The sequence below is a fragment of the Phacochoerus africanus genome, chromosome 5 (genome assembly GCF_016906955.1).
Source record: "Phacochoerus africanus isolate WHEZ1 chromosome 5, ROS_Pafr_v1, whole genome shotgun sequence".
In the NCBI taxonomy this organism is placed as follows: domain Eukaryota; kingdom Metazoa; phylum Chordata; class Mammalia; order Artiodactyla; family Suidae; genus Phacochoerus; species Phacochoerus africanus.
Window position 1 is genome coordinate 43,076,849 of NC_062548.1, and position 12,920 is coordinate 43,089,768.

At 57.2% G+C, this 12,920-nt stretch overlaps 1 protein-coding gene across 2 annotated transcripts in view; it reads left to right on the forward strand.

Moving 5' to 3' along the window:
* The window catches only part of SRL (sarcalumenin), a 37,386-nt gene extending 24,804 nt beyond the window's left edge, over positions 1-12,582 (forward strand). The window contains exons 1-6 of one of the 2 annotated variants that reach the window (XM_047780670.1): positions 61-116; positions 1,756-1,857; positions 2,847-2,942; positions 6,177-6,293; positions 7,864-8,097; positions 9,419-12,582. In XM_047780670.1, the coding sequence (XP_047636626.1) occupies positions 1,821-1,857; positions 2,847-2,942; positions 6,177-6,293; positions 7,864-8,097; positions 9,419-10,230 (1,296 nt within the window). In that variant the 5' untranslated portion in view covers positions 61-116; positions 1,756-1,820 and the 3' untranslated portion in view covers positions 10,231-12,582. Of the gene's footprint in view, positions 1-60; positions 117-1,755; positions 1,858-2,846; positions 2,943-6,176; positions 6,294-7,863; positions 8,098-9,418 lie in introns of those variants that run through there. The other variant, XM_047780669.1, reaches the window with a different exon arrangement.
* The last annotated feature ends 338 nt before the right edge of the window (positions 12,583-12,920 follow it).

Below are 12,920 nucleotides of genomic sequence, written 5' to 3' on the forward strand. Positions count from 1 at the left end.
GGCGGGGGCGGCGGAGGAAGCCCAGGGAGCAGCGGGAAGCGCGAGCGGCGAGGAGGAGGGGGCCCCGCCGAGCCCCGAGGAGCCGCACGCGGGCCCCGAGGGGGAGGGGACTCAGGGTAGGGGACCCTGGGCGCCCGCGTGCACCTCTGCGGGTGCAGTCTTCCCGGGAGTCTTGCGTGTAGGGGGACAGGCAGGGACCCTCAGGGCGGGGGGAGCCCCAGCCACCCCGGGCTGTTCATGAGCCACACCAGTTTGGAGGGACCCCGAGAGGCCGTGCCCTGGAGGGGGGCTTCTGAGGGCGCCAGAAACCTATCCATTAGGGTCCCTTAATGCACGTTCGCAGGGACCAGTGCCTTAATCCAAAGGACGAGGGACATAGTGGCAGGATTTGAGGCCTGAGGCAGCTTGAGGGAAGGGTGGGTAGTCGGGTGCGGACTGGGGGGACCACGTTGGTGGGCTAGCACTTGGGGTCTCCCCTAGAAGACTAGGCCAGGTCAGGAGGGATGAACTGGGACCAGGGTCAGGATTGCAATAAGAAACCTCAGGCTGGCTGGACACTAATGTCCCTCAAATGTCCATCTGGAGCTGCCCGGCTCTCAGGGCTGGGGGACAGGAAGGGGGAGGAGGCAGGCCAGAGGTACTGGGCGGCATTGGAGGTATGTGGCACCCTTGGGATGGTCAGCGCCTGCCGTGACCTCATCCACCCAATCTGCTGGCCTGGACCAAGAGCTGGCTTGTAGGATGAAGGCTCTGGGGTCAGTGTTCACTTTCCAGCAGGTTTCCTTGCAGAACATAATGTCCCCGCTAAACACCCGCTTGTCCCCTCCGGAGGGGAGGGGCTTCAGGCAGCAAGCCCCGCCCCTTTTCTTGTTCTTTTGGGTCTGATCTCACAAAGACTCACCCCCAAGGTGCCACCCACTCAAGCTCACCAATTTTCTCTGCTTCCCACCCCTGGTAGAACAGATCTCCCAAGTCCATGCCCCCCCATCACCCGAAATCCTTTGTGCAATCAGCCCAGGTAGAAACGGCTCCAATATTAGAGGCTCGAGAATGTGAGCAACCCTCCCTGGGAGCCTCAGGTGGTCATGGGCATCTCCTGCTGAGTCAGAAGCAGCAGTGCCCCCCCCCCACTGCGCCCCCAGAATCTCAATAGCAGCTCTTCCTGATAAAATGCTCCCTTGACTAGGGCCAGAGGTTTCTTAGAACCCAAAATGCAGATTCCTATAAACCGTTCCTGTCTCCTGTCCCGGACCGCAGCTCAGGGTGGCCCCTGGGAAGTTTTCTGACTCCCCTGCTGAGACTTTCTCCTGCCAAGACCTTGTAGGCACACTTCTCAGGCCCTTCAAGCTTCTGAAATCTTTCCTTCCGTGGCCAACTGCTGTTGTAATTACATGACTTTTTAGGTTCTTGCTCCCCCTCTCTCCACCCAACTAGAAAACTCCCAGGGCCGCACTGGGCTGGTTTGGGGCACCGAGGTACTCCGCGCAAGGTTCTCTGCTTGGCGTGTATAGTAGGTGCTCAGTCCACATGTGTCCAATACCTAAAATGGGTCGTGGAGCCTAACAGAAGTAGAGCTTGGATTTTCAAAGTCCCTCCTAGAGACAGAGCTCCGTGCAGTTGGGCCCGGCAAGCCTTCATTCATTCATTCAGCATTTGCTCGCCGCCCCCCCCATCCCCCCCCCCCTGCCCCACTGGAGGGAGCCTGGAGCTGGCTCCTAGCTCTGCGCTAACCTTGCTCTCCGCTTCTCTTCTCAGAAGAGGCGGAGGATGTGAGTGAGGAAGCCCCTCTGCGGGACCGCTCCCACATCGAGAAAACGCTGATGCTGAATGAGGACAAGCCATCTGATGATTTCTCTGGTAACCGGAGGCAGGAGCCGGGCAGGCGGGGCGGGATGGGTTGGGGAGAGCCCCTGGCCAGCGGTTCTCCTCCAGGGCTGGGGCGGGGGCGCTGCAGCCCTGGAGGAGAACCCTGGACCTGGGGGGGCTTCCTGGAGGAGGCTCCATGAGCAGCGTCCGGGAGCGGGGGGGGGGGGCTCTGGGTTGGTGGGGAGGAGGAGAGGCCGACCGAGCAGAGGGGCCAGCGAAAGGGTGGAGGGGAGCTCGCCGAGCTGCCACCTGGGGACGGGGCCTGCCTCCAGGTCAGGGCCGGAGGGCTGTTCATCACACTGGGGTTGATTTTTCATGTCTGGTATTTCATTTCCTCCTAAAATAGCCCGAAGTTTTCAGCAGGGCTTATCGTTGCCTCTTCATGCAGGAGCTAGTGAAAGCTCAGGGCAGGGCAGGGATTTGCTCCAGCACACAGGCGGACTCTCTGCAGCCCCATCTTCCTCCCTCCTTGTGCCTCACCCCACGAGCCCCTTCTTTCTGGAACCATGCTCTTCCCGAGAAGACACTTGGGGTGTCTGAATCCTCCCAGGGCGCTGGGGATGCCGTGATGGGCGGGAGGCTGGGGCGGCCACGCCTCCTTGCCCTCTGAACCTAAGGCAGGTAGAGGCAGAGGGAAAGAGTTGGGGTTCCCATCCGCCCTAGGAGGGGCCTTCAGTTAGAGGCAGGCCGGGGCAGTGCCCCCCTCCCCAGCACTGAGGGGAAGGGGGAGAGGGGTAGGTTCCCGGAAAGCTCTGGGAATGCCTTCAGGTTTAAAGATTTCTGCCTGCTGGGATGGGCACCAGCTCCCACCAGGAACGCCATATACAGCGCCACCTGGGCTGCAGCCAGCACCTGCCTCGGATCGGGGGGGGGGGGGGGGGGGCGGGCAGAGCTGCCTGGGGTCAGAGATGGGTCCCCAGCGGGGCAGCCGCCCTGAACACCCCTCCTGACATGGTGCCTTCACCCTTCTCTGCCCCCAGTGGTGCTGCAGCGGCTTCGGAAGATCTACCACTCGTCCATCAAGCCCCTGGAGCAGTCCTACAAATACAATGAGCTTCGGCAGCATGAGATCACAGGTACGCTTGTGTCCGGAGGTCATCCTATACCTCTGACTCCTCCCTGGAGCCCAGGAGGGGACAGGGCGGAGACCTCATAGCGCGAACTGAACTTTCCCTGCAGATGTGCCCCTTCATTTGCTCGCGGGGTGAGGTGGGGGTAGGGTTCCATCCCTGCTGTGCTCAGGAGCCCCCAGGGCGATTCCAGCTAGTGCCTTCCATCCCTGAAGGGCTTGGAGTCCTTCCCTCCTCCCCACCCTGCGGCACCTGGAGTTAGTTTCAGGGCCGGAGATCGGATCCCCGCTGAGCCACAGTTTTGACCCACATTGCGGCTGGATGGATACTTAACTCATTGTGCGGGGGACCTGGGATCGATCCTGCGTCCCAGCGCGCCCAAGACGCCGATCCCATTGTGCCACAGTGGGAACTCTGGGTCTGCATTCTTTGAAAACTTGATTTTCAAAGTCATAAAAAATAAGATATACTTGTCCCCACCCCAATTCTGTGCAAAATAGTATAAATTGAAAAGTAAAATCCCCTTTCTTGATTTCCAGCCTCTCTAACTCCCTTCCCAGTGACACGCACCACTGCGGTTTCTCAGAAGACTCCCCGACGTTCCTGTGCATGCATGAGATGCACAAGGGTGTCTCTCTTTGTTTTACGAAGATGGGACCACACCCCACAACTGCTCTTTCTGGTCCTTGTGAACCCACCACCCTAAATAACACACCTGCTCATGGACCACAGGGTGTTTGCCATGTTCTGTTGTAAAAAGTCTGACAGACCCTCCCGTAATTGTTAGGTATTTCACGCCAGTGTGTTTGCAGGATAATTTTTTTCAAGGAATGCTGGAATTCAACATTTTGCTGCTTGTTGCCCTCTTGCTTTAGGTCGTGAGCCCACAACAACAGGATAGAGTTCTTGTTGCCCCATAGCCAGGCTATTTTAGCGTCCCTTGTCTTGGAAACCTGTCAACAGTGGCATTGCAGTTTGCACGCTGAGTGGCAGTGGTGGCAGTGCACGTCTCTTGCTGGGTCAGTCGCCGTTGCTGTGTCCTGGGCCGCTATCCACGGCTGTGCAGAGGATAGGGGTGCTGTAGGGCGGACGTCATTCCTGCTTGCCAGGAGGGAACCCCGGGCGACCCTGGAATTAGGAGCCTCAGTTCCCTCCTCTTTCTCCTTCTCCTCACAATACCCCTGCAGCTTCTTCGCCTTCTCGGAATGTGCAGGCCCAGGAGGCGGCAGGCGCCGGGGACAGCGCTCTGCAGGGAGGCATCCCGGGTCCTGATTCACTTTCCAGGGGAATCAAGTGCCTCCCCCTCCTCTCTCGCGGGCACCAAGGCTCCTCTGTGCCCCTGGGCAGCCTCCTGCGGTGACCTTCCTCCGTGCCACCCCTACAGCCTCCTGCATATGCCAGCGACGCCCCCTGCCGTAGGGAGCATGAACAGCAGCTGGGAAAGCCTGCTGGGGTGGTCTCGCGGGAGAGCTGCAGGTCCGCTTCTCTTGCTGTGACCTGAGCCAGGGTAAAAGAGACTTCTTGTAGGATCCCTGTGGCCATAACTGGGGACTCCTGCCCCCCCGCACCCCCCCCCCCAGCCCGCCTGTCCCTCCCTGTCTTGAGCCAGGGGTTGACACCCAGCCGTGCAAAGGACTCACAGGTCTTCACAGGCAGGGAGGAAGGGGCAGGCCTGGTCCCAGTTTCAGGTGATATAGACATGCCCTCCCCTCACGAGACAACATCTTGGCCGTCCAGGACTTGGTTCCCCCTTAGAGAAAGAAAGCCAGCTCATGGAGAAGCTAGAAACTATGTCAGACAAAGAGGAAGCTGTACTCCTCTGGCTAAAAGAGACGGAGAATGTGGTGTCTCTGACTTTGCTTATATGCGCATTAAAATATCTGAAAGGACATACAGGGGGTGTTATGGCCTAAGCATGCTGGAGACAGGAAAGGGAGATTTTTGCTATGTACCTTTTTTCTTTTTTTGGCAGCACCTGTGGCATGTGGCAATTCCCAGGCCAGGGATCAACCTGCACCACAGCAGCAACCCAAGCAACAGCAGCGACAACACCAGATCCTTAACCCACTGAACCACCAGGGAACTCCCCATGATACATGTTTTTATACTTCTGATTTTTTTTTTTGTCTTCTTCTAAGGCTGCTCTTGCGGCATATGGGAGTTTCCAGGGTAGGGGTCAAATCGGAGGAGCAGCTGCCGGCCTACACCACAGCCACAGCAATGCCAGACCTGAGCTGCCTCTGCGACCTACATCTCAGCTCACTGCAACACCAGATCCTTAACCCACTGAGTGAGGCCAGGGATTGAACCCGCATCCACATGGACACCAGTTGGGTTCATTACTGCTGACCCACGATGGGAACTCCTATACTTCTGATTTTTGAACCAAGAGAGTGAATCAATTAACTTTAAAAAAAAACAAACCAAAAAACCCATGCCTCCTCGTGCATTGAGGCCTGTCTGCCAGGCTCCTGGAGGCAAAGATGTCTGGAGAACTGCTGGTGCTGCATTGTGCAGGGCTGGCCCTGTGTGCCTGGCTCCAGGAGGGCACGCAGCAGGAGGGAACCACATCCCATGTGCCAAGTCCCCTCTCTCCACGCCGTCTCTGGGTTTTGAAAGCGCTGGGAGAATTCTGCTTTTTCTTCTCAGGGACCTCAACCAGAGTGGCCCATGCAGGCATTCTCCCCAGCGTGGGGCAAGAGCCCGAGAACTGAGTCTGTGCCTGGTCTGGGAGGCTGGCAAATGTGTCATGGACTCTGGCGGCTAATATCCGAGGTGGCCCAGAGCCAGGCTTGGGCTGAGTCTGAGGTGGGGTGTTGGGAGGGAGGCGGGCTACAGACCATCCCAGAGAATATAAGCCTCTCTGGAGGCTTTGCTGTTACTAACCAGGTAGCGGGGCTTAGCCTCTCCCCGCTTGGCAGCTTCCCCCCTTATTAACGCGTCTCCCAGATCTAAATCAGGAGGCCTCGCCCCCAGGGAGCTCCGAGTCGCCCTGAGTTGACTTCAATTGATGCCTCTGTCTCTGGTGCAAGGGTCTGGGCGCGGCCCCGGTGCCGCCTTCCAGCTTAGCTCACGGCACCTTGTTGGCACGAGATGTGCCCCTGAGCGCCGGGCACGCTCTGGTCCGGGGCAGAATCGCACAGCTCGTGAGGGGCATGGTGGGGCACCGCGGGAAGGAGGCGTCTTCCGCAGTGAGGATCTTGGGGGTTCATTTCCGTGTCTAATCCCTGCTGCCCACAGATGGTGAAATCACCTCCAAGCCCATGGTGCTCTTCCTGGGACCGTGGAGCGTTGGCAAGTCCACCATGATAAACTACCTCCTGGGGCTGGAAAACACTCGCTACCAGCTCTATACAGGTAACGGGGGACCGCGGTGGGGTTGTCGTCCTTTCGGTATCAGAAGTAACCAACCATTCGGGAAAATGAAAACAATCAGGGTGTAACGAACCGCATCGGGACCGCAGTCCACAACGTGTGACGACTGCATGGTGACAGATGGTGCCTGACTGCCCCACGGCACGTGGAGTTCCCGGGCCAGGACTCGGACTCAAGCTGCGGTTGCGACCTAAGCCACAGCTGTGTCAACGTCAGATCCTTGACCCACTCTGCTAGGCTGGGGATCAAACCTGGATCTCTGAGTGCTCCAGAGAGGCCACCAATCCCTCTGGGCCACAGAGGGAACTAACTAGACTCATCGTGGAAATCATGTAATGCAGGAAAGACATTGAATCACTACCTTGAATCTAACATAATATTGTAAGTCATTTATATTTTAATTGGAGAAATAAACGGAATCTGATGGATTAGAAAAAGAAGAAATGAAAATCAAAATATTCATATATTCCTTCAATAGAATGATGAAAATCACGTGCCCGAAACCAACAGTTATAGCTATGTTCACAGCAGTGGTGTTCAGAGTGGCCAAGAGGCAGAAACATCCCAAACATCTGTCAAAAGATGAATGGGTAAACAAAGTGTGTTCTGTCCATACAATGGAGTATTATTCAGCCCTGAAAAGGAATGAGTTTCTGATACAACCGTGCCATGGGTGAACTTTCTTTTTTTCTTTTTTGGCCACTCTGAGGCATATGTAAGTTCCCAGGCCAGGGATCAACTTGGAGCTGCAGCTGTGCTATAGGTTGCAGCTGCAGCAATATCAGATCCTTAAGCCACTGTGCCACAGCGGGAACTCCTGTATAAGGCTTGAAGACATCATGCTAAGTGGAATAAGCTAGACACCAAAGGACAGGTGTTGTATGATTTCACTTATGTGAGGTCTCTAGCAGAGTCCAATTTACAGAGATGGAAAGTGTGGAAGAGACTACGAGAGGCTGGGGAGCGGGATTGGAAATCCGTTTAATGGGGACAGAGCCCACTGGGGAAGATGAAAAAGTTCTGGAGCCTGATGGTGGTGATGGCTGCACAACATGGGAATACTCTAACTCTCACTCAACTGTATTTTTTTTTTGTCTTTTGTCTTTTTAGAGCTGCACTGCGGCATATGGAGGTTCCCAGGCTAGGGGTCGAATTGGAGCTATAGCCACTGGTCTGCACCGCAGCCACAGCCACGTCAGATCTGAGCTGCATCTGCGACCTCCAGCATAGCTCACGGCAACGCCGGATCCTTAACCCACGGAGCGAGGCCAGGGATCGAACCCGCAACCTCATGGTTCCTAGTCGGATTCGTTAACCACTGAGCCACGATGGGAAGTCCCACTCAACTGTATGCTTAAATATGGTGAAAATGGTCAGTTTTACGTTATGTATATTTCATCGCGATTGAAAAAAAGAAGGCGCTAGCTTAGCAAGCAGGGGATCCAGTGCTTGTGGCAAGCCCTCCCTGAACCGCCGTGCTCACCTGCGTCCTTGGCGGCGGGTCCGTCCCCCAGAGGTGACCGTGTTCCTTCCAACCCTGTGCCGTGTGCAGGCGCCGAGCCCACCACCTCCGAGTTCACGGTGCTCATGCACGGGCCCAAGCTGAAGACCATCGAGGGTATTGTCATGGCCGCCGACAGCGCCCGGTCCTTCTCGCCCCTCGAGAAGTTTGGCCAGAATTTCCTGGAGAAGCTGATTGGCATCGAGGTTCCCCACAAACTGCTGGAGCGGGTCACGTTTGTGGACACACCAGGCATCATTGAGAACCGCAAGCAGCAGGAAAGAGGTAATTTAACCGTCGTCTTAGGAAACTGTTTCAGACAGCGGATGGTGGGCAGACGGGGGAGAGGCCAGCATTGTCTAAGGGGCGGGGGGATGTGTCCTTTGCTTCCAGCCCTTTCTTGTCACCATGGTGCCTCTTAGGTGGGGGGTACCTCAGCCTTTTATCTCCCCAGGGACCGATCTGGTCTTACTTTCCTAAGCAGAGGGCCAGCCTTCTCTGTCGGTGGGGCCCTGAGGTCTGAGCTGGGGCCCAGACTGACTGGATCCCAGTCCAGGGGTACTTGACCTCTGGGCAACCTGGCTCTGGGTTAAACCTGACCTTCCACTCTTCCTGGTCCCAGTGTCTGCTTTACGAGGCCTGCTTCAACTTTCTAAAGCCCTGCTTGCCTTCGGGTGGCGGGGAAGTGCCACTGCGGCCCAGCGGGCACGGGGCTGGGACGTGGGCCCCGGAGTAGCACCGTGACACAGGGCCATCTGTAGAGATGAGTCAGAATGGGGCACTTATAGGAACATAGGACCAGATGGTGGATCACAGTCTATGGTTATAACTCTCATTTTGGTTAGAACCAGACCCTGTTTTATTGCTGGTAATAATATTGTCACTAATACTAATAAGTGAACTTTTATTGCACTCCTCTAATGCATCAGATAATTTTATGGATTATTGGATGGTCATTCTAGAAACATGTTCAGACAGGGATTCCTAGTCCTATCGCTTTGGAAAGAAGTCGAAGGAATTGGAACATATCCAGCCCCCACTGGGGACCTCTGCTGGTGGTGCTAGTTCCCTGCTTTCCCGTGCTGACAGCGACAGTGTAATCTTGATTTCAACTTAGATGTTATTGTTCTTCTTGTCATTTTGTAGCCAAGACGCTAAGCCTTAGAAGCATTTACTAGTCTGCTGGGCAGTGGCAGAGCCCGGATTCCAGGCCAGGTCTCGATGGAAGGTCCACATTTCTTCCCCCAGGAACGCGCCCTCTCTTTCCTTCCCCCTGATTCCCTGACCGCGTGCCTTCCAGGTGGTCGCCGCTGCTTCGGATCTTTACAGGCAGTGGCACAACCTCCCTTTGGAAACAGCATCTTGTTTTCCTGGAGCCTCGGACTCCTCTGGGGGTTCAAACAAGCAGCAGGCCGTCCTGGGCGGAGGGTCCACCCGGGGCAGGAGACACATCCTTCATGCGTTAAAAGTCTTCAGAAACCCAGCAAATCCCCGAGGCCGTTGCTCCCTTCAACCAGGAAGGGCCTGGTTCTGGAAGGAGGGGCTCGGGGCTCGGGGCTTGGGGCTTGGGGCCCCACAGCCTGACGTCTCGCTCCCTCTCCCCAAGGTTACCCCTTCAATGACGTGTGCCAGTGGTTCATCGACCGAGCGGACCTCATCTTTGTCGTCTTCGACCCCACCAAGCTGGACGTGGGTCTGGAGCTGGAGATGCTTTTCCGCCAGCTGAAGGGGCGCGAGTCCCAGATCCGGATCATCCTGAACAAGGCCGACAACCTGGCCACGCAGATGCTCATGCGGGTGTATGGCGCCCTCTTCTGGAGCCTGGCCCCGCTCATCAACGTCACGGAGCCCCCGAGGGTTTACGTCAGCTCCTTCTGGCCCTATGACTACAAGCCCGACACCCACCGGGACCTGTTTCTCCGCGAAGAGATCTCCCTCCTGGAAGACCTGAACCAGGTGATCGAGAACAGGCTGGAGAACAAGATCGCCTTCATCCGCCAGCACGCCATCCGCGTGCGCATCCACGCCCTCCTGGTCGACCGCTACCTGCAGACGTACAAGGACAAAATGACCTTCTTCAGCGACGGGGAGCTGGTCTTCAAGGACATCGTGGAGGACCCCGACAAGTTCTACATCTTCAAGACCATCCTGGCCAAGACCAACGTCAGCAAGTTCGACCTTCCCAACCGCGAGGCCTACAAGGACTTCTTCGGCATCAACCCCATCTCGGGCTTCAAGCTCCTGTCCCAGCAGTGCTCCTACATGGGGGGCTGCTTCCTGGAGAAGATCGAGCGGGCCATCACCCAGGACCTCCCCGGCCTCCTGGGAAGCCTGGGGCTGGGGAAGAACCCGGGCGCGCTCAACTGTGACAAGACAGGCTGTGGCGAAGCCCCAAAGAACCGCTACCGGAGACCCTAGGTGGCCACGGAGCCGTTCTCCGGCTCGCGGTGGTGAATGAGCTTGTGTCCTGCCGGTTGAGAAGTCCTGGTGTATTAACCCTTTGAGCCACACTGGCGAGAACCGCTGCGCATTGGATTCGGGAGTTCCTGGAGGCCAGTGGGGGGGGTGGGGTGGGGGGGGGAGCGTGGGAACTGTGAATCCCGGCAAGCTGTCTCGTCGTCGCTTCAGTTAGGGGCCTGGTGGAGACGGTCGGGCCGCACCTGCTTTTCCTGGGTCCCGTCTCCAAGGCACAGAGAGCAGCTACACCCTAGTGTAAACTGAGTGAATGAGCGTCCGTAAGTAAAAAGAGCGGAAGAGCCCTTTTCCCTGCTAAGCCGGGGTAATAAAGACGACTTGAGTCCTGCAGGGCTGCCCGCTGCGTCCACGCGGCTGCCTTCCTCCTGCCACCTTCTGTGTGCCCCCAGCCCTTGGCTGCCTCCTGGCTTGGGTTGGCTTGAACCAGAGGCCATCTCTGGGGCCTGAATCAAGCTGGCTGCTGAGCGCACCCCCCGGGCCCTCCTCCTGCTTCTCCAGGGGGCGGGGACGGTTCACTAGGAACCACGGAAGGCGCTGCCGTCCCCCAGGCCATTCGTTGCTCTGGCGGCATCTTCTAAGCCAGCTTCCAAGCCAGCCGGCAAGCTCGGGCCCTTGCTCGGTCCCGTGCATTCAGGTAATTTACGTCTTGGAAGCCACCACCGTGAAGGTCCCGGCAGGGCTCAGAGGGTTAATCGGTTTGCAGTGTGTCTTTGTCTATTGCATGTCTTGGATAACTCAGACCCCAAAGGCTTTGGGTTTCAGAAGGGACAGTGGAGAGCTTGCTCCTTGCTGTTGGCACAGCGCCTCCGCGGAGACGCTCGGCAGGAGGGTCGCGCCGTCCTGGTTTTCATCACAAGGCTTTTCCTCCCCCTTCTTCTCCATTCCCTGAGGCACCAACACTGAAACTCCGAGGAACCTCCCAGGAGTCAGAACCAGCGCCAGTCCCTCGGTGTCCGCGGCAACCCAGGCCCAAGCTTCAGTTTTCCACCCGAACTTGATGCCTACTGATCGCACCGCAGGGGAGCCTGGCCTTCAGTTACCGACGGGGGTGAATGTGTGTGTATTACATTGTCCAAGAGAGATTAGGGTGATGACCGATGGCGGAGGGTGCAGAGCAAGAGCCAGCCGTGCCTGCCTGGTGTGCCCCCTCGGAGGGCACGGAGGGCGAAGGGGGGGAACGGAGGGAAGAGCCCAGAGGGGAGAAGCCTTTGGATGGAAAGTGGGCGGGCGAGGAGTCCGGGTGCGTCCAGGAGACCTGGCCAGGCTGCCCATCTGCCCCGCGTCGAGCTAGCCGGCCCTTCCTGGGAGTGAACTGCCTGGGGGCACTTGACCTTGAGGACTCCCCGTATCCCCCACTGGTGCCAGGGAGTCACCTGGACCAGAAGGGGAGGAAGACGAAGGCAGAGCGAGGGGCGCCCTGAGGATTAGGCCCTGGAAGCAAACTGGAGATCAGGTGAGAGGTCCACGTGCAGAGCCGCCGGCCCCGAAACCCGTTTCTCAGGCTTAGTGACACTCCGCACGCTGCATCACAGGCTGCTGCCTTCTTTGGCTTTTCGGAGCACCCAGAACCTTCCCCGGGAAGACCAGAGGCCTCAGAGCTTCCAGGACATTGTTTCTAAGCATAGAGGCAGCCCAGGAAGAAAAGTCTGCCAGGGCCTCCACGTCGGCTGGTGACCAGCGCCCGGAAGCTGTTTCCTTCTGTTTCAGAACCAACCGCGGCCTCGCTTCCATCCTGTGTGCCCTGGAGCCTCTGCTCTCCCACCTGGCTCCTCAGCCCTGCAGGCCCTTGGCTGCTCTTGGCTTATCTGTTTTTCCCAGTGCAGAAGAGGAAAGGAAAGCGCAGCCCTCGGCATCGTCAGCAGTGGGGGTCACCGCTGCTTCGGGGGAGGCGCCTGGCATGAGACTAACACATATTTTTATGGGGGGGGGACATCATCAGCCTTCTTCCCCCCTTCTCTTTTCTCCATCCAGCTTCCTTTTCTGACTCCTGTTCCTCTCTTCGCTCCCTGACTTCCCTTTTCTTGTCAGCCAGCTGGGGCTTTAAGCGCCGTTTGGTGCCCCGCGCTGTGGAGGTGGATTTTGAGCAGAATTCTGACTCTGTGGGTGGGGGGTGGGGTGGGGGGAGTGGGGAACCGGGGGAGATCCAGGTTCCGGAGGTCCCCCCCTGGAGGAGTATCTGTAAATGTTTGTGCCTGAGCACCTGCTGTTTCTCTCCAAAGCGGAACCTTTCCAGCGCTCTTTCCATTCTGAGTTCATCAGGGAGAAAGTTTCAATAAAGTTCCAGTGTCTCTTTCACGTCTCGAGCATTCTGGCCGTCTTCAACCCATGTGACCCCTTCTTCTTCCTTTTGTCTAGCTTGAGCGTACTGATTTTTATTGACTTAATTTTTAGCTTTTTGGCTGCATCCGCAGCAAGAGGAAATTCCCGGGTTAGGGATGAAACCCATGCCGCAGCTGTGACCTGAGCCGCTGTAGTGACCACACTGGATCCTTAACCCACCAGGGAAATCCAAGACTTAACTTTTTTATTTTTTGCTTTTTGGGGCCGCTCTTGCGGCCTATGGAGGTTCCCAGGCGAGGGGTCAAATCAGAACTACAGCTGCTGGCCTACACCACAGCCACAGCAATGCAGGA